The sequence below is a fragment of the Ixodes scapularis genome, unplaced genomic scaffold (assembly GCF_016920785.2).
Source record: "Ixodes scapularis isolate PalLabHiFi unplaced genomic scaffold, ASM1692078v2 ptg001274l_1___fragment_1__unscaffolded, whole genome shotgun sequence".
NCBI classification, from domain to species: domain Eukaryota; kingdom Metazoa; phylum Arthropoda; class Arachnida; order Ixodida; family Ixodidae; genus Ixodes; species Ixodes scapularis.
Window position 1 is genome coordinate 1,574,763 of NW_024610129.1, and position 26,997 is coordinate 1,601,759.

Genomic DNA, 26,997 nt, shown 5'->3' on the forward strand with positions numbered 1-26,997 from the left:
TCCGGGAGGCATTTCCATTTGCGATGATGCGTGAACGTGTTCGAAGTTAAAGTCATGTCGGGCGAGGTGTCCTTTTGCCCGGCTCTAGCTGCCATCCTGGTCTTCGCGCCTTGCTTATTAACGAGATGAAGTCGAAATGTCTGCATTCCGCCCAGCAGATCGTCCCTCTTTGCGTCTGGTAATTGTAGCCCCAAGCAGTGTGTTGAAGATTAAAATCTCCGCCGTACAGCTTCTGGTCTCTCGGGTACAAATGGTGTAGGTGAGCGATCCACCCGTGGTCGACCTTCTTGATGCCCGGCCTGTAGTAGACCGATACGAATATGATGTTGTGGTGCTTATGGACCGAGGTTCGCACCGCGATGACTTCTTGATTTTCAGTGCAAAACTGCCTGGGTTCAATTTGGTGCTGAGGCCAAACGCTGCGCATGTAGGCCACTGCATAACTTGGTTTGGAGGGGGATGACAGGTCTGTCTGTCTTGTCACTGGGGTGATCGTAGGGCGTGGGTAGCATAAATACTGCCAAAATTTGAATTGTATGGAGTGAGCTTCTTGAAGTAAAAGAACGTCAGGGTGCTCGTCGGGTACGTCCAGTAGTTTTAGTCGTAGCTCAGCTGCTCGCTGGCCGAGACTCCGGCAGTTCCACTTGAGAACCCTTATCATGCTATTGTGGGGACAGGCTGCAGAGTGATCTGGCCTGAGTCCAGATCGACTAGTGTTTCTTGTCTTCCTCTTGCTGTGCCTTGAGCGCCGCGTGAACGTTGTCCAGCTCAGCCTTCGGGAAGTTGAACTTGCTGCGTAGTTCTTGAATTTTGGCCGTCAAGTTGGATGGCGGTGAGGGCATTGTGCCTTGCATCGCTTTGTTGATCCACAAGGAGCCGCTTGGGGAGATCGGGACTCTGTTTGCCCTGACTTCGGCTTCGGCTTGTTGTTGCTGGGGCTGCCTCTGGTGCTGCCGCTGTTGAAGCAGTTGCTGTTGTTCCTGGAGCATGCGCTGCTCTCGGTAGCTATAAACTTCCTCTCTCATCTTCTTGTTGATTCCTTGCCCCGTCGGACATTGGCGGTTCGTCCAAAGATGGCCCTTCTTCTTGCACCTTTGGCAGAAAGGGGTAATGTCGGCACGCAGGTTCCTGCGTAGGGCTGGTCGGGGCTGGGTTTTGAGTTCCGCAGCGCGGGCACACAGAATCGTTGGGACAGATCTCGGCCTTGTGGCCGGTGCGGTGGCAGTTGCTGGATGTAACCGCTTTTGGCTTGAAGGGGGACAGTCGCATGAACCTCTTCCCGTAGACCACGCATCATAATAGTTTCCCACCGTCAAATGTTAGGATTGCAGTATATGATTTTCCGAGCCGGCGAGCCGCAACTACGTGAATCTTCTCGAATTCAATCTCGATATTCAGCGTGTCATCTTGATGGTCCTCTTGGAGGGGGTAGACATCATAGATAACACCCTTGCTGTAGGTAGGGCCATAGGTTCTAAACACCTGGACGGGATTTTCTGTTCCTTGATGGTGACCACCCTAAACTTTTCAAGTCATTCGGTCGATTCTTTCGAGTCCACGCGGACCGAGATCGTGTTGGCCTTTTCGATGAGGTGCATAGAGAATGCAGTGGCTATTTCTGTGCCTTGCAGATGTATCTCCAGTTTTGGTAGGAGCGTCTTGACTGAGACTCTAGATCGCGCCAGGCGGATCTTGTACTCGTACTGCCACTTCTTCGGAGTTTTGGGTCGCGGAGGTGCTTGAAGCTGAGCTGAACCTCGGTGGAGACACTTCCTTTTCCTCTTGCTCATGATTGTCTTCCACTCGTCTTCTTTTTCTTCGGTAGGGTTCGCCAGAGCGCCACTCCCCGACTCTGCGTTCTTGAAGAGTGACGTTCTGCTTTCCGCAGCCACCACGGCGGCGCTAGAATCGCACTTCGTTTCTCTGTGCTTTTCCGGGAGATCTGTCACCATCTTGGCTTCGATTTCTTTTTGAAGTGCCTTTTACGCGGCTCGGCCCGCTTATTTTTTTTTTTTTTTTTTTTTGGGGGGGGGGGGGGAAGGGGGGGGCACGGAATTATGCGAGTCTCCGAGGATATTTTTCAGAATTTCAATGAGATGTTATTTTGATATACTCGAGAGGATCGGCCTTTAAAACTTGCTCATCGGAGCCTGGCTGGTTTAGAGATGGTTGTGTTGACTCACTAAAAACAAAGTATTCTGGTACTTGAAACGTCGGGGGCTTGAGAATGGTGGCCATACCCACCGTTTGACTCGTCGGAATCTCCGCGGCAGTGGCGGTGAGCCCATCTTGACAACCGACGTTCATGTCCATCTCTTTATATTGCCATGGGTTTGTCTAAAAAACGCTGGAAGTGCCGCTCACCTCATTCGGGTTCTCCGGGGTTGCCTCCCCCCCCCCCCCCCCCCCCCGACAATCCACGTTGAGTTTAGAACTGGATGAGGCAGTCATAAACGTTCCTTGGGGCCGAGCATATCGGGAACGCCAAAAATACGTCCGTTCTCGTCCGCTGCTTTTTCTTCTTATCAAAGCAAGACAGAATAAGTGATAACATTCTTTTCCCTTCGCTTTATTTTTTTTTTTTGTGTGTGTTGTGAGCTTTTAATGAGAGGAAAGAATGAATAGTGCCGCCACCAGGATATGCAAAGCGTTCGAGTCTGGCACGGGCGTACGTCCAAACAGCCCCAGAATTCTCTTCGTTGCAAGGTCTCCTGGGTTCCCCTGGAAAGCTATATTGCGGCAGTGGCCGATAATAACCGGAAAGAAAGAATCACGACGCGAGTCAACATGAGCTCTTCTCTGCGGTGCTGACTGACTTCGCTGGACGACATATTTGAGTACCATGTTAGGAGGGCATGCTGAGAACGAGCTCACAATAATAGGCTGCTAAGAACGGCAGTCTTGATGATGCAGAATTCAAGTTGCAAAAGAACTGCGGAAGCTCACCGTCAGCACGCGCTCAGCAGTCGCGCATACAACTATGGCCGCCAATGAATACTCCCTACGATCCGTTCACGCTTAATCTTTGAATGCGGCCAATGGTAAAAGCACGAGAGCTCAAGGTCGCTGCTTTGAAGCGCTCTTCTGCAGATAGAGCCCTCGCGCTAGAAGTCCATGTCTAAAAGCATATCCTTCTCTATACTGACAAAGCCTGGCAGATAGCCACGAGAAGCGGCCGCGGAAATTGAAAAGGTAGGGCAGCAGACAGCGGATGAGAGGAAAGCCACGTGACAGGCGCCTCGCTGCGGCGAGACGCCCAAACACACTTCTCCCGAGCGATGGAATGTCCGCTCGTGCTCCTCGCTTTCCTCGAGCTGCCGCTTCTTTTCTTGCCGGGTTTGAAAACCATGTTTCGGGGCCTCGCCGCTGTAAAACGTGTGCGCTGACGTCCAAGTTTCCCGAAAAATCGGGAAAGCGACAGAACAGCACACGACAAAATAGCACGCGACAAAACAGCAAACAACAAGGTCAAAACAGTGCGGCATCAAAAGTGCGCAGCGACAGAACAGGACGCGTCAAAACAGTACGCGTCTCAACAGCACGGCGTCAGAAGAAAACGGCGTTCAAACAGCACAGTGACAGAAGAGCACTTGCCAAATTAGCACAGCGTCAAAACAGCCTGCTGGTTTTCGGTGTGGTTATATTTTGCTACCTATAATATAATAACTTCCCACCCCATGCCAATGGAGTTCAATCCCTTGCCCTTTTCTTGCTATTGATTCTTAATTACCGTAAAAACCCGCATATAATACGAGGCTTTTTTCAAATTTTGCCATGTAAAATTTTCGGTTCGTATTATACGTGGGTCCCAACAATTTTCAGCTTCTATGAGGCGCGATCTGACGCAGTTTGACGTGGTTTCGGTTTCGTAGCAATATGGCGTTCAAAACAGCTATCATCATCATCATTAAAATCACAATGTCCGAGAAGCCACCATGTATCCACGGTCAGGCTAGGCAATGGCGTCGGCGCGAATCGCCGAAAACGATGCTCAGCCGCCTTCATAAAGAAAAGTAATTTTGGTTGCGGAAGACATCGGCAACAGTGCTGCCGGGCGACAATTCGCCGAAAATGAAGGCGGCATCCGCGGATGGAGACGACGAAAGCAAGCTCTGTTCCCGTGCAACGGAACGAGAAGAAGCTTTGGAGGCCCAAAAAATGGCGTGCTCGCCGACGTCGAGGCAAGTCTCGGCGACTTTGTAAAAGAGGAACGTGAACGGCACGTCGCCGTAGACATCAAGCTGATGCAAGAGAGGGCCAGAAAACTTTGATGAGCCGACATTGGGTACAATGGGTTGTTCGCATTATACGCCGCGCCGGGCTTTCACTGCCATGGTGCACGCCCGTCGCTCGCTCTTTCAAGAAGTACGGAATTTCAAATGTGCTCGACGGCACTAAAGACGACTGCCTGAGGGAGGAGGCATCGGACAAGGAGTCTGATGGAAGTGATGACAGTGATTAAGGTTCAATTACGACGCAAATATACGTTTTTCTTAAGACTTCCTGGGTTGCATTTTAGGCGGAATATTTTCGCGGTCCTTAAATTGTTTCATATTATACGCGGATAAAACTTTTTTTTTTCTTTGCGGTCCTCAAATCATGCCTCGTATTATACGCGGGTTCGTATTATATGCGGGTTTTTACGGTATGTGACGGTGAAAGTGCTAGATTTAATCTTTATTGTTTAAATAACAAAAGGTGTGACATATTTTTCCATGTTTCGCTGATTGCAGATGCTGCCCTCTATTGCCTAATGCAAAAAAAAAATAACGTATTGATGTACAGTACTTTTTTACACTGCAACTCTTTTATACTACGGAGACAAAAAGAAGACACTGTTTTTTTTTTGTATATTTGACCCCGCTACAGAAAAACGTGTTTGGAGATTCATGTTTGTCCCTTGTCCCTCTTGTTCCCCTTCTCAAGGGATTATTTTCATCATTACTGTCCAGCTCGCTTGCCCCTTTGCATTTAATTTGCACTATAAAGAAAAACGTCAATGTTTTTTATTTGTTATTTATTTTCTTTTTGCCGTCAGTCTAGCACCCATTGCTCTCGCGAACAGTCTGTGAGCGAACATTGATAAGCAGAAAACTGGAGGAAACGAACCGCGAGCAGGATGACCTCTTAAAATGCCAGCAAAGCATACCCTAACGTTGAGTGCCTTTCTGTCTGAACGCAACCGACTTGAAGAAGGTGTGACCAGTGCCATGGCTATTATATGTGGGCTCTCTTTGTTTTCATTCACTCATTTCAGTATCCCGTGTTCGTTTATAGTGAACTCCCCATTTAGGGATTATGAATTGTAGTTAAAGGAACACTGACAGGGTATTTAAGGTGGCGAAGGTTTTTATTTGTTATTTTTACATGACATATAAAACCTCAATTACACAAAACACAATTTGCGGCTCGAAAGTAATTATCTTTCCACCCGAAAACCGCCGATCGAGAAGTGGCCGGTTTGATTCCCGCTCACTCTCTTCTTCGTGGACACGTGCCGTTTTCTATGGTTTAGACACAACCACCAAAGATAATCAAATTTATGGCTCATTCAAGGCACTCACTCAATACAAAGAGTTGACAAAAATATGATGCCCATTTTTTTCGTAGCTTCTAAAAGACTGTAAACAAGTTGATTGAAAAAAAAAAGTTGCACATCCACGTGCCTTTCGGTAACTTTCTCCTCTATATTTCTTCTTCCTCCCAATCCAGTTTCGGTTTTGGTTTTGAGCAGTTGCGTATTTTGACTTCATTCAAAATATATGTGACGCTGTAGAAAAATATTGATTCTGTAGTTTTCTGACACTATATTAATCCCCTGGCAAACTATTAAAAAACGTTGGGGAGTGGTAGTGTCCCCTCAAAAGATGGGTCTAATGGCGCCACAAGAAGTGATATTCAGCAATGTCACTATAGCTAAAGCGACCTTTCTTTTGTCCCATAAATGGTGTGTAACTTGTATCAGTGATTTCATGCTCCTTATAGTTGGACTGCATAGAATAGCCCTACGATTTTTTTTTGTCGTTTTATGCTGTCGCGTGCAAATAAATCATTCTGGTAAACAAGATTTTCTCAACTGTATAATTGTGTTTGTCATAGACGTCGATAAAAATTACGCAACGCGGATGTATCTTCAAGTGTTTGTACTCTACTCCATATACTTTACAGTGTACGTAACTTGAGTAGTAGTTTAAATACTTTATGAAGCAGGTATTTGGTAACTTAAATACTGTTATTGAGTATTTTGTACAACTTTGTTTCAAGGGTTTAGTCTGTGTGTACGCGCGCGTTTGTTTCCTATGCGAAATAATATACAAGACCCGCGTTTTTTATGTTTGAAATTTTAGCAAAGTTCTCCTGCGTCGCTCACTTCGCATGTCTGACCTTTTGTGATAAATTAACAACCGATGTACCGCACCGCTGGCCGAACCACCGGCGGATTTTTACGAAGTCCCTCTCCTTGAAACTTTGATAAGTAATGTCTGCTTTACGCACCTTTCTTTTTCAGCTGGAAATCGAACGGTAAGCTGTTCCCAGATAAAAATGAGGGAACGCAGCAGCACGAAAACAAAATATACAATTTATCCTCGCGACAAATCAGTAGACGTGGAATGTGACATGGAGACCGATGGCGGCGGATGGACAGTAAGTATCTCCTCATAGAGGAGAGAATACAAATTGCACTTTTAAAGATATCTTTGCCCTTTTTATTTTGATGAACAGGCAAGATCGTTCAAAAGGGGCAGTGCAACAATTTTAAGGGGTGTCAGTAGTTGATTGTGTTAATGCACCACAACTAAGAGCACGTGAATTGGAGGCTCCAGCTGCAGAACCCCGGGATCCTTGATTCAGTCTCCACGTCAGCCCGTTCAAACTGGATCATTATCATATATCTTTACGAGTTCGTGTATTGCTATGCACTGCGTGGCTCACCCTAAAAACCGCAGGTTAGCATTCGTACTCCACTGGAAACATTTCTCATCTACGGCGTGCAACAATTTCCATACTCTGGCAGACTAACCAAATACTGTTCAAACGTCGTTACGACGAATGAGCACGTTTCGCAATTATCTGCTGAGTTTAAAGCTTGAATTTGAGTAAATGTGCCAAAAACCTTTCTTCGCCATCAACATTCACTAAATGGAGCTTAATAATAATAATAATAATAGCTTTATTTCCATCACTCTTGATAGGGGAGCCCTGTTGTGCTATCGTAAACCCGACGTCAACAAAAACATCCCCTTTTTTCTGCTTTCGTAACGAACCCATAAAAGCGCGTGTTTACACCTCTCCTCGTCAGAAGTTGACTCCCGGCCGCCAAAATCTTCGAGGCCGACAGATTGTGATGTTCGAACACTACCAAACCGGAGCTTTGAAAGTGTTTTAATCCGACGCGGAAACCTCCAGACCACCAGAGAACGAAAATTAACTTTGAGCGGGTTGGTAAAGATGATTTGAAAAGCACGAAACAATAAAACATGTGGGCACGAGGACAGACAGTGCAGTTATAGTGACCTATAGTTCACTGTAGTAGAGTTCTTTCAACTAGCAACCGACATTTAATGAGGCCCCCGAAGCCACTTTCAATGCCTCAGCCGTTTTTTCCCTCAACCCAAAATCCCTCGGAAGAAGGAAAAAAAAAAACCTTCGGAATGAAGAAGAAACCCGGGAAAAAGAAGAGAGAGAAAGAAATATAATTCCGAGGACACCTCAGCTTTCTTATGAGTTGGGAATGCGAAAGCATAAATGTTATCTTTCGTTCCCTCAGTTCGTATGCAGTGTACTGGCGTGGTCGGCCACGTTTCGCAATTGCCGAGGTTGCGGTCGCTGGCGAAATAGATACCTCAGGCGCCGCCATGTTCCTCGGTGCCGGGAGGAGCGGAAGGGGCCGCAGCCCCACCCCCCCCTCGGCAACGCCTGACACGACAGCGGCGGCCGAGCGCGCGCTCTCGTGTAGCTGCCGCAGCCCCCCCCCCCCCCCCCCCCCCCCCCCCCGCCTTCCCTCCGGCAACGCCTACTACGAACGCTTTTTCCCCACAGGTGCTCGACTAAAGGGCCCTCACCCGCCCCCCCCCCCCCCCCCCTCCCTTGAAAAAAATATTTTTTTTAAACAGTCCGGTTGGGACACGCGTATCAGGAAATAAATTTTAAGCGAAAAAAAAAAAAATGACACCCATAATGACGGCGCGAGACGCGATTTAAGCGCAGACCGCATGGAGCGTTTTTGCTCGCGATTCAGGCGCGTCGGCGTCAAATCGGCGTCAAATCAACGTCATTTCCTGCGCGCGGCCGCGCGTTTTCGCGGGAGCGTTGCTTTCTAGCCGACCCAGAACAAGACGCGCGCTCCGAGGCGTCGAAGCGGCTCTCGCCCATCACGTGATCCTGCGCAGTACGCTGTTTCGTATTCAGCACATTTCAAAGTGTTTAAAAGCATTTTTATTTTCCATATAAAAATTGAAAAGACGCTCCTTTTGTCACACAAACCCGTTCGTGTGTCATTTTGTAGTATTTGTGTCAACATTTACATCGCGTGTTGAGAATGCTGTTATCTGGCAACGCTGATAACGCGCGGCCGGCGGTGCTTGGCTTTGTCTGCATGCGGGTGCCCCTGCGTCAGCTTCCGCGCGAGCGTTCATAGCGCGTCGCGTTTTCGCGTGCAGAAAACGCGCCATGCGGTCTGCGCTTTAGTCGGCAGCACCTCCTTTCCACTTTTTTTCTCTTTCGGCGTTCCGGGCGCGGGGAGGAGCGGCGGAGCGGATTCGCCTTCACGACCGAGATGGCCATTCCGGAAGGACCAGTGACGTCATGGACTTGGCACGCAGAATTTCAAATAAACCTCTCGCCGTCAATATTGCTCTAAATTTCTTTATCACGCCAAATGTATCGTTTGACCGGCGTGTCTTAACCAGATTGTTTGGATTTTTGTTTCCTTTCGGGAGCCTTTAGTTAACGGAAAACTTTTTAAACGTCCTATATATGATTTACAGTTCCGTAGATTACTAAGTAAACCAACTGACTGTGCGGAAGAACCCCTTACCGTATTATACTATGAATACTATCGATGCATAAGTTTCGGCGAACTGTGTGTGCACTCGAGAATCAATAAAAACTATGATCATGTTACAAAAATAACTAATACTTAAGTGAACAACGAAATGACGGAGGTAAGCGTCGTAGAATGCAGGTGCAAATATGTCTTTTCAAACGCACTGCTTAATATGACAATATATCTCAAATAAATTTTATTGCATTTATAGAAACACATAAAAAGCTTCTCATATATGAAAAACCGTATTTTCTTAAAATGACGTTCAATGTTGTAGTTTTAGCTGTTCTTTTCATATTTACAGTGTTGTGTCTTTTAAACTATACTTAGATTAAGAATATTACAGTTTCTAAATAGTCCCTATTAAAAAAAAAACAGCGTATAGACGGTATGCAGCAGCTGTTCATGGGTGCCGCCATAACCGACCTTCATTTTGTGTTTCGTCTTATTTTGATCACTTCGCTCCAACATTACCACCGCAGGACAAGTTATTGCAATTTTAGATTCGACTGTGTCTCCCCAGCATTGACCTTTGGGGAGGCTCGTCAAAGCCCGTTTTAGTGGCTTGGTATCTCGATTCGGGAAGCCCAGCAATGGCGGTTCTAATCTGTCGCATGTGTAAAGCGTCCCTACATTTTTCGTGCGAATTTTCATATAGCAATATGGGGTACGCGTCATATGGTTGAGACGGGTCGTACGGTTGGTACGGCTGATTTGGTTTGTATGGTCCATATGGTTGTTATGGATGATATTGTTTATATGATTGATAGGCTCTATCGGTCAACGCGCTGTTTACAAACAAGCCCTCACGAGGTGTGGGCACAGCGCGTGCGCAGGAACCAGATTCGCCTGACGTGAAACGTCTGCGCCCTAACAGCGCTTTTGGATAGAACCTTCCAATGGATATGTTTTTGTGTCTAAATAATTTTACATCGATAGCTAGCTCGATTCAAACTTGGCCCATTATTGTCAAAGATGCATGATTCAGGAATCCTTATTTTATAAAATGAAATAAAAAGACACACTTCCAGTGTACTTTAACCCTGATATATAAAGTATTAAAGCTGTAAAAAAAAAAATACCAGTGTTGTGAAAAAGATAATCTAAACGTTGCGAGACTCTAAAATATGTCAAAAATGATAACAGCTGAAATCGTCAGACCTACCTTCTGCCCTTTCATAAACAAAATCTCAAAAACAAAAAACAAATTCTGCAGTTCTAATTTGCAGTGTTGTTCTAGTAACATATTTTGAAAGAACGTATATTTTTTACGGAATCTTTTAGGACCCATCATTTCTCCCTACACGATTGGAGATTAAATCACCCATATACATATATATATACATACGAGAAGAAAAGAAAATCTTTGCTGAAAAGAGCAACAACGAACGGTTTAATCCTCGGCCTTTCGGCCGGAGTCCGGCCTTTATCCGGAAAACTGACGTAGACCGGACGCCGGCCGAAACGTAAAAAAATAAACCGTCCGTTGTTGCTGTTTTCACCAAGGGTTCTCTTTTCTTCTCAGTTATATATATATATATATATATATATATATATATATATATATATATATATATATATATATATATATATATATATATATATATATATATATATATATTATATATCAGTGTGTCGAACCGAAAAAAATACGGGTTCGGTTACGGTTCAGGTTCAGGTAAATTTATTTTGTTCCGGTTCAGCTCCGGTTCGATTAATTCGATCCGCGAACCGGTTCGGAAATTATAAGTGACAAATTGCAACATCAAAATAAATTACAAATAAAACATCTGAAATCAGCACATACGAAACGGGATACATCGTACAGCCTCATGAAAAAAGGGTGTCAAAAGATGTATTCTTACACCCTTTGTCCCGTATAATACACCCCCAAACTTCAATTCGACGTACAGCGCCCTACAGTCGAACAGATGGCCCGAAATTTTACGAGGGGCTTGATAGCCGTGGGGTACAACTTATTGAAATAGCTAATGTACGTTTTACTGAACACGAAAAAAAAAAATTCGGGTTTTCTTGGCCCTACTGTAAAAGCTCGGTGTTTTCTTTATGTGGTCTTTGATACGTACTTTAGCTATTTAAAATGTTGTACCACACGGCTATCAAGCCCCTCGTAAACTTTCGGGCCCAATGTTCGACTGTAGGGCATTGTACGTCGAATTGAAATTCTGGGGTGTATTATATGGGACAAAGGGTGTAGGAATACACCATTTGACACCCTTTTTTTTTTTTAGAGTGTAGTGTAAAGCTCAGGGATTTCTACCAGGAATGGTTTCTTTATGTGCACTCAAAGGTTACCTCACCGACTTTTACGCATTCGGACTTCATCTAATTGGGTCTGACGCAGTAGCTGTAAAATCCGCGACCTCCTTACAAACCCACTTACAAGTAGAACTCGCTAACTATCCCGCCACCTCGGCGTGTAAGCAATGGAAGGAACAGTGGGGAGAAAATACAGCTTTCTTTATTTGAATTTGCCTTCGGTAACTCAAATTAGACCCTTAAAGAAGTTTTCATTAGGACGTAATAGGATAAATATTAAAATAGAAGAGTTCGCTGTCTCACAAATATGTTAGCTTCTAAGTGCCTATACGAAACCGGATGCATTATTATCAAGCTCCACAGCCTTTTCTCTTCTCATTCCGATGGAAGCAAGCTTCAAGAACTCGCGCGTTCTAGAAACGATTTATGAAATGTGCACACAGCAGCATTTACGATTTACGATATTATAGAAAAATGAAATCCCGTGACGCGATTTTTTTTTTTTTTTTGCACAGTCTTCCAATTCTTTTTCTTCCGTGCAAGCCGCGACCAGCGCAATACTGGTTCCTATGTCGAGATTCATGGATGCAGCGTTTGTCAAGATTCATGAATGCAGCGTTTATATTCCTAAGACTGTGTGGAGAAGAAAAATATGTAAGCGAGGTGTGTGTCAGTTGACGGCACTTAAAAAACAAATAGCATTGATAGCACATTCATTGTCAACAGCGCGTGGCCGAACCGTTTTGACATGAGCCGGTAACCGTTATTTTTTTTCCGGTTCAGTTCCGGTTCGGGTTCATCGCGATAACAATATAACGGTTCGGGTTCGGGTTCAGTTCCGGAAAAAATACCGGTTCGGTTCCGGTTTTCGGTTCGGTTCGGTTCCGGTTCGACACCCTGATATATTTATATATACATATATACACATATATACATATATTGTTACGAAGACGACGACGCACATCTTAGGGAAATAGGGGCGCGCGCTACATGTTTTCGCCACGCGAGCTGAGAGCGATTCGGCTGTTCCGCCATTGATCGCCTCTGGTCTTCCCACATCGCACCATCAAATACGTCTCTCATAAACACCCTCGCAAGTGGTGGAGGTGCAGACGATTCCCAACCTCTCGGTTCCTGTGCTATCGCGATCGGCCCTGGAGCTTCGCAGCGGACGTTCAACGCACAACGCAATGCCGGACGAGGCGGACCACCCGCTCCACTGCTTATCAAGAACCGCCAGCGAGATCCACCAGTTTTCAATGGAGCACCAGAGGCCGATGTCAACGACTGGCTAAGAAGTTACGACCGGGCTAGCCTACATAACAGGTGGGACGATACTCTCAAGCTCGCGAATGTTTTTTTTTTTTTCATGAAGGATACCGCACTCCAGTGGTTTGATAATCACGAAGAAGAAATAAATTCCTAGGACAGATTCCAATTCGGCTTCGCGGAAATATTTGGCAAACCCGAACGCCGCAAACAACAAGCGAAAGATAAACTTGCCCGAAGGTATCAAACTACAACCGAGTCCTCCACGTCCTACATTGAGGACGTCCCTCACCTGGGTCGGTGCGTCGACACTAACACGACCGAAGAAGACAAAATCCGGCATTTGTTCAAAGGGCTACCACACCAGCTATTCTCAATCGTAGCTCCAAAATCCCCTCCAACTGTTCAGCGCCTCATTACAGAGTGCAAGAAGTAGGAGGAGTTGCAGAGCGCCCGCATAACAAAGGCACCCTTCGAACGCCTGCCCGAAGTGTCCCCACAGACCACAACGGCGTCCGACCTCCCACAATTAATTCGGCAAATCATCCGCCAGGAACTTCTGGCGTACTTCGGCACACCACGACCGTCAGATGTCGCCCCAAACCAACGGAGCGACACCGAATTTATGCGGAAGGTAGTACAGGACGAAGTACGAGCTGCTCTCCAACCACTCGCTTCGCCTACCCCTACGTACGTGCCAGCACCACCAGCACTCACACCCTGCTGCCCAATGCTGTGTGACACGCAACCCCGCTACCAGACGTCCTTCCTACACCGCCCCCAACCCCCCCGACGAATTTAAGGACAACAGCGACGCACCGATATTTGGAGAACAGACGACCAGCGCCCGGTGTGCTTCTATTGTCACACAGCTGGTCACATCGCCCGTTACTGCCGTCGACGAATTGATAATAACGCCTATTATCATGCACCTGGCAATCCGTCTCTCTATTCGAGAGATTTTGACGACAGCCGCTCCTCCGACGCACGCCGCTCTGCAATCGATTCACAAACACCTCAAGACCCCCGCGGCCGATCACCCTCGCCGTACCCCAGACGCCGCCGATCAGTGTCACCCTTCAACCACGCAGCCGCAGCGTCGACGCCGTCGTCAAACTAAGGAGGGCAGCCTGTGGTGCCACCGGTGGTCAGGCTGCACTGCCAGAAGTTGCCGAAAATCCTCCTTTTATTGGACGGACGGCACTCAACGTTCATATTGCAGGACAAACATGCGCCGCCTTGGTCGACACAGGAGCCGCCAAATCATGCATATCAGACAATGTCTGCCGCCGCTTACGCTTACTCCAGCCAACGGACACCTATTGCGCATGGGTAACGGCGAATTGGTGCAACCTCTCGGATCTGCATCAGTGTCCATTCTCATTGCAGACTTATCCTATATTGTGGTATTCCTCGTCGTTTCCAACTGCGTCGCTGACGTTATTTTAGGCTGGGATTTTTTGACGTCCACAGACGCCTTCATAAACTGCGCTAGAGGCGAACTAGAGCTGAGCTGCATCGACCCCGTCGCTGATCACTCCCATTCGAAAAACATGACCCTTCGCACAAACGACGACCTTCTTTTGCCACCACTATTTGCCGTTGCCGTAGCGCTCACAGCCGACCCGTCGTTTATAGGCACCTCTGGACTAGTGGAACCTGTTGAATCACTATTTGCGAAGGAAAGTATTGTCGCCCCATACTCCATCGTGTCCCTAGTAGAAGGCAGCGTTTGTCTTTGTCTCACCAACGCATCTACGGAGTCGCAAATACTTCCCCGGAACACTCGTGTCGCCAATATGACCATGTATCAGGAACACCACATTGCCACTCTTTCGAAACTTTTGTACCCCCCTACTTGTCTACCCGGTTCTGCACGCGAAATGAGTGACAACTTTACAAGGATGGTGGACGCTAGTTTGCCTCCCGAGGACCAACATCATTTAGCCACCCTGCTTAAAGCTTATTCTGATATATTTGACTTCAGCAGCCAAGCCCTTGCTCAAACATCCGTTGTCCATCATCACATTCACACTGGAGAGGCACGCCCACTGAAAAGCAGACCATACCGAATTTCACCCACAGAGCGCAAAGTGATCCAACAGCACGTCACCGAAATGTTGGAGAAGAAAGTCATCCAGCCTTCCTTTAGCCCTTGGTCGCCACCCGTCGTCCTCGTAAAAAAGAAGGATAGGTCCTGGAGCTTCTGCGTAGACTACCGCCGTCTGAATAAAGTAACCAGGAAAGATGTCTACCCGCTGCCCAGGATCCACGACACCCTAGAAGCATTCCAAGGGTCATCCTTCTTTTCATCGATGGATCTCCGGACTGACTACTGGCAAATACCGGTCGCTGATGCTGACAAACCTAAAACAGCGTTCGTCACACCTGACGGCCTCGACCATTTCAACGTAATGCCGTTGGGTCTGTGCAATGTCCCAGCGACCTTCGAAAGGATGATTATAAAAAAAATCGTGAGGGTGCAGGCGAGCTGGTGAATATTAATCATGTTGAATTAACCTGAGAGTGGGGTAGAGAAGAAACATCAAAACGTAGAAGGGACTGAAAACAGACAGGACGACGTCTCAAACTCAGCTAACTCATTTATTTAGTCCACCTCCTTATGTAGTCTCAATCTCAAGGTCATCTCTACCAACACAAAAGGACAAAGTTATACAGATCAAGCGCCACAGCCTTCATCACACAATGCAAGAACGTTGACAACATTTACAGGTCGACGCGATGAGGCAACATCCACCCACCCTCAAACTTGAACAAAAGGATCTCTTCCCCTATTATTCTATACACAGTTCATACTTCTGAATTGTAACATGCCCTCTTTACAAAAAAAGGGGAAAAAAAAGAAACACTGAAACGATAGTAGGGCCAATACACGTGGAGATCCACAAAAAAAAAGTTTGTACGGTTTTTTGGAAAATCACAAGCACTTAAAACAACCTAAATAACAAAAAAAAATGTTTACACTTTTAGAAAGCTTTTTGAGTTCTTCCAAACTGTAGCGAAGCCTGACTTATGCAGTTGCCTAGAGACTGTCCGCACGGTCTCCCTTACTACTCTCTTTACATCGTTCCTCTCTTTGCGTATTATTTCCGTCTCCGACCAGAGCGCCGTGCAGTTGTTACATTCATGAATATGTTTTGCTATTTCCGAGTTTTGTGCATTGTTCTTTACATTTCTTTTATGTTAGTTTAATATGTCATTTATGCAGCGTGACTTCGGTCCTACAAACTTGAATCCACACTCTAATGGTATCTCATACTCAACCCCAGTCTCGAAACATACGGATTTTTCCCGATGAGCCTTTTTGCAGTCGCTCACACCTGATTGAAATGGCGTCAGTTTACCTAATCTGAAATCCGAACTAAAGACAGTGTCTACTCCAAACTGCCTCGCACATGCCTCCAGGTTTTGAGAGATGTCATAAAAATAAGGGATTACAGCAAAGCGGTTCCTTGGTTTCTGTTCAGTATCTCTCCTGCCTTTAATAAACAATTCTAATTGCCGTTGCTTTTCCATTGCCTTTCTAGTGATTCAGTGATATGATAAACACATGACCTTTCTAACGCGTTCCTGACCAATGACTTTACAATCCCCGCCTTTACGGTCTTCGAATGACAACTCATTCTTGGCAAAACTGGTTTCGATTTTTCTTCCGGTTTTTCCTCAGTAAACTTAAATTCTGGAGCCGTTGACCTTATCACACCTTCTATGGTTTATGTTATACCTTCCTTAAACGTGCATATTAAGATGTCATCTACATATCTTCTTCCTATTGCCGTACCCGGAGACAACTCCTGTAGATTATCGTGCACTGCGCGATCCAAAGAGTTTAATCATGGGAGGCGTTGTTCAGTGTTATCGATGGACACTAAGAACTTGTATTATTCCTTAGAAAATACCCGGTTAATTCAGAGAGTCAGGGAGGCATTGGAGTTGAATCTTGTTAAATTCCAATCGGGCTCAGGTATATCGGTAGAAAGTTCCTTAACAATTTTGGAGTTTTATCTGAAGTCAACGGTAGTGGAGTGCGAAGGAAGAAAGTATATACAAAAAGAAGGTGTTTCTATAGGGTCATCAGTCGCACTGATTTTAGCAGAAGTTCATTTAAACTTTTTTAATCGCGCAGTGCACGATAATCTACAGGAGTTGTCCCCGGGTACGGCAATAGGAAGAAGATATGTAGATGACATCTTAATATGCGTGTTTAGGGAAGGTCTAACAGAAACCATAGAATTTGTGATAAGGTCAACGGCTCCAGAATTTAAGTTTACTTTGGAAAAATCGGAAGATAATGTTCTGCAGTTTTCTCGATTTACGTATTCACGTAAATCGAGGGTTATGTTGGGAATATGGTAAAGAAAAATCGAAACCAGTTTTGGCAAGAATGAGTTGTCATTCGAAGACCGTAAAGGCGGGGATTGTAAAGTCATTGGTCAGGAACGCGTTAGAAAGGTCATGTGTCCATCATGTCACTGAATCAGTAGAAGGGCAATGAAAAAGGTTGATAATTGTAGGTTATGACGACAGTTTTATAAAACGGCAATTAAAATTGTTTATTAAAGGCAGGAGAGACACTGAACAGAAACCAAGGAACCGCTTTGGTGTAATCCCTTATTTTTGTGACATCTCTCACAACCTGAAGGCAAGTGCGACGCAGTTTGGAGTAGACACTGTCTTTAGTTCGGATTTCAGATTAAGTAAACTGACGCCATTTCAATCAGGTGTGAGCGAGTGCAAAAGGCTCATCGGAAATATCCGTATGTTGCGAGTCTGGGGTTGCGTATGAGACACCATTAGAGTGTGGATTTAAGTATGTAGGACCGACGTCACGCTGCATAAATGACAGATTAAACGAACATGAAAGAAATGTAAAGAACAAAGCACAAAACTCAGAAATAGCAAAACTTATTAATGAATGTAACAACTGCACGGCGCTCTGGTCGGAGACAGAAATAATACGCAAAGAGAGGAACGATGTAAAGAGAGTAGTAAGGGAGACCGTGCGGATAAACTCTCTAGGCAACTGCATAAGTCAGGCTTGGCTACGGTTTGGAAGCAACTCAAAAAGATTTCTAAAAGTGTAATTTTTTTTTTTATTCGGGTTGTTTTAAGTGCTTGTGATTTTCCAAAAAACCGTACAACCTTTTTTTTTTTTTGTGGGTCTCCACGTGTATTGGCCCTACTATCGTTTCCCAACAGCACAAGAAGGAGGTCAATGAGCTCTTGGAGAGCCAGCACAACATAGTGGTGTACGTCGATGGAGCAACAAAAGGGAAGGAGTACGCCGCAGGAGCAGTCTTCAAGAGAGGCGAGGGGGCAACTCCCTTTGAAATTGCCACTAGCTGCGGACGAGGCACGGAGGTCACACCGGACACGGTAGAAGAAGCGGCTCTTCTGTTCACGTTGGGAGTATACGGGCACCTCCCCGGTAAGACGAGAAACCTCGTCATCTATACGGACTCCCAGGAGGCGGTACGAAACATGTACAAGATCAAGGCAACCGCAAGCCCGACGGTACACGCCTTTTTCGACACGGCGCTCGGCCTATATCGGGAGCACGGCACAAGAATCAGTGTACGATGGGTCCCGGGATACCAGGAGATCTTAGGAAACGACATGGCTCACGCAGCGGCACAGTGCGGGATGAGAAGAAGTTTTTAGTTGCCATCCCAACAGGCGTCCAACTGCGAAGAGTCACTCGAACAGCCAGAAGATTCGGCATGCTACGACCCCGTCGAAGAGCTTCGTAGATGTCGCAAGATGCGAAAGATTCAGCTAGCTGAAAAGTGGCAACCCGAGGACTACCCGCTTCCGGCGAAAACCTTCAAGCGAAAGGAACGGTTCAACTTCGGCGCATCCGTACCGAAGGCGCGGTCACGCCAAGGCTCAAGTACCACATCAACCTCTCGCAATTACAACGGACGCAGCCGTACGCGGTCCCTCCGGACCCGCGATGTCAGAGATGCAAGGATCCAGAAGCCATTCCCAGGCTCGACCATCTCCTATGGGAATGCCAAGCTCTAGCCTTGTGCAGAGTGGAAGCCATCGAGACGCTACCTGAGGAAGAAAGACCCAAGAGACTCGTGGATTGGACGGACCAGCAGGGCGAAGCCCAACGCCGGACGAGGATTCTCCAGTCGCTTCTGGACTTCGTAGCCAAGGCAGATCTGGGGGACTCCATATGAAAACACCCCTCATGACCCATCGCACAGTCATCCCTCATCACCCATAATCACGCAAGAACAAGGCTGCCAGATCCGATGATCACTGCGGCGCGGATAATCTTTTTATTCGTTCCTTGGTTTTCAATAAACGTTTTCTACCTACCTACCTACTATCGTTTCAGTGTTTTTGTTTTTTTTTTTCCTTTTTTTTGTGAAGAGGGCGTGTTATGATTCAGAAGTATGAGCTGTGTATAAAATGATAGGGGAAGAGATTCTTTTGTTCAAGCTTGGGGGTGGGTGGATGTTGCCTTATCGCGTCGATCTGTAAATGTAGTCAACGTTCTTGCATTGTGTGATGAAGGCTGTGGCGCTTGATCTGTATAACGTTGTTCTTTTGTGTTGGTGGAGATGACCTTGAGATTGAGACTACATAAGGAGGTGGACTAAATAAATGAGTTAGCTGAGTTTGAGACGTCGTCCTGTCTGTTTTCTGTCCCTTCTACGTTTTGATGTTTCTTCTCTACTCCAGTCTCAGGTTAATTCAACATGAAAGGATGATGGATACATTTCTCCGCGGCCTCACCTGGGATATATGTCTGTGCTACCTCGACGACGTCGTCGTTTTCTCAACCACACTTGATCAACATTCACACCGGCTGAGGCAAGTTCTTGGTTGTTTTCGCTCCGCACACTTATAATTAAACTCAAAGAAATGCATGTTCGCTGCTCGACAACTGAAAGTACTCGGCCATGTAGCCAGTGCCAGTGGCATCAGCCCGGACCGCGACAAACTCAGAGCCGTTACTGAATTTCCTGTTCCGCAACTTCAAAAAGACGTCCGTGCTTTTCTTGAACTGTACACTTACTTCCGAAAGTTCATCCCTGGCTTTGCTCACGTCGCTAAACCTCTCAATCAACTCCTTCGCAATAACGCCGCATTCAAATGGGGCCCACTTCAACGCCAATATTTTGAGTCCCTTAAATCGGCCTTGACGAACAGTCCCATTCTTGGCCGCTTTACTGAAGGAGCCGAAACCGAAATACGTACAGACGCCCGTGGACATGGTATCGGTGCCGTCTTGGCTCAAAAATTTTCAAACAGCCAACATGCTATCGCCTACGCGAGTGAACGGAATTACACTATAACTGAACGCGAATATTTGGCTGTTGTATGGGCTGTGTCAAAATCTCGCCCCTATATCTACGGTATTCAGTTCCATATAGTAACCGGCCACCACGCACTCTGCTGGCTCGCCAGTCTGAAAGACCCCCCAGGACGCCTTGGGCGATGGTCCCTCAAACTGCAAGTTTATACGCTCACCGTCCTCTATAAATCTGGAAAAAAATACCTCGATGCCGATGGCTTCGATGTATTGTCTCGATGCCCGCTACCGTTGTCGCTCCTCAGCAAGACACAAGAAACTCGCTCACGACAGCACCTTTGACACCAGTTGACATTTCTGCAGCTCAAGCGTCTGATCCTTACCTAAAACCGATAATTGATTACCGTGTTGGGGTAACCCCACATGCCTCACAGAGCACAGCACGCGCAGCGCGTTTATTTGCCCTTCACAACGGCACCCTATGCAGACGAAATTACGAACCGGAAGGACGTCCTTGGCTTTTTGTCATTCCACGAGAGCTTCAAAAAGATGTTATTTGTGCAAATCATGACGACCCAACGGCCGGACATCTAGGCTTCTCCAAAACGTACTTTGGAGTCTGAACCAACTACTTCTGGACCAGAATGTACCGTGCCATCAACAAATATGTTCGTTCTTGTCACCAATGCCAAACCAAGAAGAGTCCAACGACAAAACCATTTGGTACACTGCACTCCATCTCCCCACCACATCATCCCTTTCAGAAAGTCGGAATTGAATTCTTGGGCCCATTTCCCGTCTCCAGTAATAACAAGTTGAACCAGGGTTGCCAGGTGGTTTCTAGCTCAATTCGCCAAATGCCAGACGATGTAGCCTAAAACTAGCCAAATGCAAGAGATATATGCAGCCCAAAAGTAGCCATATTCTGCAGAAGCCAAAATGTCGTGCGCTGGAATGTGCGAGCTCAATTCGAAAGCACTGCGTCTGTATATCTGGGGTTTAGGAGCAGCTCGCAAGATCTACGACATCTTGAAATGTATTGAACGCTTTATTTCAAGCACAACAGTACAAAAACAATTTTCCACGCGCGTTTTTGCAGTCACAAAGTTATGAAGCACTCGCTCGCGCCTCATATATGATTTCCGTCTTAAAACGGGCAAAAACTTCTTTAGGAGAGTTGATGTCCTACAGCACTCGTTCTTTCCATGGAAAGCAAACTTTACATAGAGGACGTTTTGAAGAGTTGGAAGGGACATGTTCTTTCTTAGGCCTGATTTCGTGAGGGATACGTGACAGAATACTTTCTCCACGGCGGCATTCGACATGGGCAGTGTTGGGAGCGCGATGGCAAGCTCAGATAGCAACGGAAACAGAGCTGCTCCTGCGCATCGATCTTGGCCTTGTTCGGAATATACATTGTCCAAAATCTGTTGTATTTTGTTATGGCTCATTGTGCTTTAAGAAGCTTTCACGTTTCGCGGAAAGGCCTCCTTTGTTATATCCTGTCCGCGTACTCTACACAACAACGCGTCCACTAAGTCACCACGACACCAAAGTATCCGCCGGAGTATAGCAGACGCTCCCGCCGGCGACCGGTGCCGCATGTGCGTCGCCGTCAATATTTTGTGCGGCGGTAATCTGGCCAATCAGAGTACGCCGCTCTGCGGCAGATCTGGAAGGGCCAGGTTTTGGAAATATGCATCCGGCCTAGCACGCGTTATCAGGCGACAACATGTTTTGTGTTGCCCTTAGTACAATTTTTCCTCGGACGAGGTGCCTCTTGTAGGAGGATTGTGGGAAACTCGAGAAAATAAGAGACGCCAGTAGGTAGCTGAAAGAACTTCGGAGCATAAAATAAGCCACAATTAATACAAAAGCGATGTCGTCGGAGCTGAATCTAGGTCACGGTAGCTCACGACCACGAATCTCCACGCAGAAAATCCCTAAGAGCGGGAATATAGAATGGGTGGACTGTCGCTTCGTGTTCACGCTGAAGCATTTTTTGTACATCTACTCTATACCAAGGGGAGAAAAAAGCGGGTTTGCGTTAGGATTTAAAATAGCCCAAAAATAGCCCCATAGCCATCCGCCAAATTTCGACGCCAAATGCATGACAAAGTAGCCCAATTTGGCTATTAATAGCCCAACCTGGCAACCCTGATTAACAACCGGTGGAGCTATCGACTGCATGACCCGCTATGCAGAAACCAAATCTGTTCCTGAGGCCACCGCAAGAGAAGTTGCGAACTTTTTCCTCACCTCCATACTACTACGCCATGCCGCTCCGCAGTCCATTACCAGCGACCGTGGCACCCCCTTCATTGCAAACCTTCTGCACGAGGTCCTCAGGCTCGTCAGTACGATTCATCATGTGACGCTTATCATCCGCAGGCTAACGGCCTCACCGAGCGGCTGAATCGCACACTAGCTAACATGATGTCCATGTACATTGCCGACGACCACACCAACTGGGATGAAATCCTTCCTTACGTCACCTACGCCTACAATACCGCACGTCAAACAACTACAGGATTTTCTCCCTACTATCTCCTCTATGCTCACGACCCTCTCACTACTCTCGACACTGTTTTGCCATATATTCACTCACCTCTGGACCCCTTCGCCTCTGAGATCATTTGTCGAGCCGAAGACGCCCGTCGACTCGCCCGGCTCCAAACTCCGCAATCGCAACAGCTACGACAGCTTCGTCACGCGGATACCCACATACCAGTGTGTTATAATATTGGCGACCTTGTGTTACTCAAGACACTAATTCGCCAGTCTGGAAAATGTGAAAAACTCCTACCTAAATTCACCGGTCCACATCGCGTCCATACGTCGTCTTTCCGACATAAACTACGAGCTGGTTCCAATATCTCCGCCCTGCGACCACCGCTTCAGACCACAAGACATCGCTCACGTCTCCTGCATCAAGCCTTACTCGCGCCAACCCTAACCATTCTACAGTACCGGATGACCGGCACTACCACCACCGGGGGGAACTGTTACGAAGACGACGACCCACATCTTTGGGAAATAGGGGCGCGCGCTGCATGTTTTCGCCACGCGAGCTGAGAGCAATTCGCCTGTTCCGCCATTGATCGCCTCTGATCTTCCCACATTGCACCATCAAATACGTCTCTCATAAACACCCTCACAATATATATATATATATACATATATATATATATATATATATATATATATATATATATATATATATATATATATATATATATATATATATATATATATATATATATATATATATATATATATATATATATACAACACGGGCACTTCACGTCATCGTACGTGGTCTCCGAGGGGGATATAAACGAATATGTGCAGATGAATGAACCGTACTTAATCCAATGAATTAAAGAATCCAAGTTTTCAGGAACCCGCCGAAAGCCAAAAATTGGCGGAGCCAGGATTAGAATTAGAATTAGCTATAATTATATCAACACAACATATTGACGGCGACGCACATGCGGCACCGGTCGCCGGCGGGAGCGTCTGCTATACTCCGGCGGATACTTTGGTGTCGTGGTGACTTAGTGGACGCGTTGTTGTGTGGAGTACGCGGACAGGATATAACAAAGGAGGCCTTTCCGCGAAACGTGAAAGCTTCTTAAAGCACAATGAGCCATAACAAAATACAACAGATTTTGGACAATGTATATTCCGAAGGGGGTGCCACGGTCGCTGGTAATGGACTGCGGAGCGGCATGGCGTAGTAGTATGGAGGTGAGGAAAAAGTTCGCAACTTCTCTTGCGGTGGCCTCAGGAACAGATTTGGTTTCTGCATAGCGGGTCATGCAGTCGATAGCTCCACCGGTTGTTAATACCCATTCTATATTCCCGCCAGTCAAAACGAGAACACTTCGTTTTCCTTTTCTTTCAATCAAAGAAAAAATGGCCGAAAAGAAGAATTGGAAAAAAGCTAACCGTTTAGCGGGTATCTACTCAACTAATTTCTCGCTTAACAGTTTAATATATACCGATAAAAAAGCAGCGAATAGTATTGAAGTGATGAAATATATCATTATTAACGTCATTATTATCACAGAACCAGTTTTTGGGACATGTGGTTGGACATAAGCCAACTATACCTGGTGTCATGTGAAGCCAATGAGAGGCCCAATGTTAAGCGTTTGATCGTGTCACATTAAACGTTGAAGCGAGAAAAAGAAAACAACAGTGCGGCACCGATTAGAAGATCTCAATTAAATGTCCATAAAAAAAGACGGCAATGGCCCTTTCGAACTGTGAATGCCCTTCGGTTCTACACCATTAAATTTATAAATAAATTCAGATTCTATATTTTTGTATCTCTGGTGGTTCGAAAGCCCCCTTGGAGTATAATAAAATTAAAATCCGAACGTCCGTTATGTCCTGCGGAGTTTAAGTGACGAGAAACTGGTCCGGCAACGTGTTTACGTATGTCACTTTTTTGTAAATTCATGCATTTTCTTATGGTTGTTTTAGTTTCTCCTATGTACTGATTTGGGCATTTGTTGCATTGAATCAAATTAATAACATTTTCCGAATTACAGTCAAAGGTATTATGTTCCAGTTGAAGTTATTTGCTGTGCTACGAATAGAATTAGCTATAATTATATCAACACATAAACCGCATTGGATATTATTGCATTTTATGTAACCAAGAGGGACCAGGCTACGTCCGATGGAGTTTCGGGACTGTCTAAAAAAATCTAATAAATTACGTGGTCTCTTAAACGCTATACCAGGTGGTCGAGGGATAACAGCCTTTAAAGCAGTGTCCATGTGTAAACGAATCATGTTTCGTCTAAGAATATTTTTTTTTATGTTTGGAAGTTTTAGTGGTAAGGTAAGATTAGTCGTAATTCATAGTTATTTCTTTTCGGTCGCTCTACTAAACACGCGTTTCGAGAGATTGTTCCACTTTTTGATATTGAATTATTTATTAAAGGTAAGGGGTATTTACGGTTAATGAAATCCTCTCCTAGTGTTATAGCGTTTATATCAAAATCCTCATCATCTGAACATAAGCGTCTTAATCGTAGCATTTGGCTCTATGGTATACCTTTTTTGTTTTGTATTGGATGACAGCTTTTATAATGCATAAATTGTCGTGTATTTGAAGGTTTTCGATATAAGGTTGTTTTCAAACCATTTTCAGTAAGTCTTATCTTAATATCTAGAAACTCTATTTCTGTATCGGGGTATTTATATGTAAATTTAATATGTGGATTAAAATTGTTGGCAAAATTAATAAATTCAAAGAGTTTATCTTTCCCATTATTCCAAATGATAAATATGTCGTCGGGGACACGTTTACAAAAAAAAGGGGTTTATGCGGAAAGGAGTTAAATAGCCGCCCCTCTAAAGACATCATATATATATATTTGCATAGGAGGGACAGAAACGTGATCCCATCGCTGCGCCATGTATTTGTGGGTAGTTGAGTAATGCGGATTCTTGGCCGAATTTGTACTGAAGCTTGGGGAACATAATAGCGCTTCACGACAGGGACGAAGAGTAGGAACGAGACAACACAATGCGCTAACTTCAATTGGTTTAATCGTCAGAAAATCAAGGGTATCAATACTCTGCATCATCGCGCCATTCAGCCAACCCCATGCCACGCCACTGATCGCAAGAAATGTGTTTCTTTGTCGCCCAAATCGACCGACACCACGCTGACACATCGATCCCCGTAGTTTTTTATCAGGTCTGCCTCTATAAAGAAGCACAGATCTTGCGATCAGTGGCGTAGCATGGGATTGGCTGAATGGCGCCATGATGCAGAGTATTTATACCCTTGATTTTTTGACGATTAAACCAGTTGAAGTTAGCGCATTGTGTTGTCTCGTTCCTACTCTTCGTCCCTGTCGTGAAGCGCTATTCTGTTCCCCAAGCTTCAGTACAAACTCGCCCAAGAATCCGCATTACTCAACTATCCACAAATACATGGCGCAGCGATGGGATCACGTTTCTGTCCCTCCTATGCAAATATATATATATGATGTCTTTAGAGGGGCGGCTATTTAACTCCTTTCCGCATAAACCCCTTTTTTATAAACGTGTCCCCGACGACATATTTATCATTTGGAATAATGGGAAAGATAAACTCTTTGAATTTATTAATTTTTCCAACAATTTTAATCCACATATTAAATTTACATATAAATACCCCGATACAGAAATAGAGTTTCTAGACATTAAGATAAGGCTTACTTAAAATGGTTTGAAAACAACCTTATATCGAAAACCTACAAATAGACGACAATTTATGCATTATAAAAGCTGTCATCAAATACAAAACAAAAAAGGTATACCATAGAGCCAAATGCTACGATTAAGACGCTTATGTTCAGATGATGAGGATTTTGATATAAACGCTATAACACTAGGAGAGGATTTCATTAACCGTAAATACCCCTTACCTTTAATAAATAATTCAATATCAAAAAGTGGAACATTCTCTCGAAACGCGTGTTTAGTAGAGCGACCGAAAAGAAATAACTATGAATTACGACTAATCTTACCTTACCACTAAAACTTCCAAACATAAAAAAAATATTCTTAGACGAAACATGATTCTTTTACACATGGACACTGCTTTAAAGGCTGTTATCCCTCGACCACCTGGTATAGCGTTTAAGAAACCACGTAATTTATTGGATTTTTTTAGACAGTCCCGAAACTCTATCGGACGTAGCCTGGTCCCTCTTGGTTGCATAAAATGCAATAATAACCAATGCAGTTTATGTGTTGATATAATTATAGCTAACTCTATTCGTAGCACAGCAAATAACTTTAACTGAAAAATAAATGATACCTTTTACTGTAATTCGGAAAATGTTATTCATTTGATTCAATGCAACAAATGCCCAATTCAATACATAGGAGAAACTAAAACAACCATAAGAAAACGCATGAATTTACATAGAAGTCATATACGTAAACACATTGCCGGACCAGTTTCTCGTCACTTAAACTCCGCAGGACAGACCGGACTTTCGGATTTTAATTTTATTATACTCCAGAGGGGTTTTCGAACCACCAAGGATCGAAAAAATAAAGAATCGGAATTTATTTACAAATTTAATACTTTAGAACCGAA

General features: G+C 45.2%; 1 protein-coding gene across 1 annotated transcript in view; it reads left to right on the plus strand.

Moving 5' to 3' along the window:
- The window catches only part of LOC121832937 (ficolin-1-like), a 103,991-nt gene that overhangs the window by 22,848 nt on the left and 54,146 nt on the right, over positions 1 to 26,997 (plus strand). Inside the window, exon 2 of the mRNA XM_042288216.1 lies at positions 6,509 to 6,645. Coding sequence (XP_042144150.1) covers positions 6,509 to 6,645 — 137 coding nt within the window. The remainder of the gene's footprint in view (positions 1 to 6,508; positions 6,646 to 26,997) is intronic.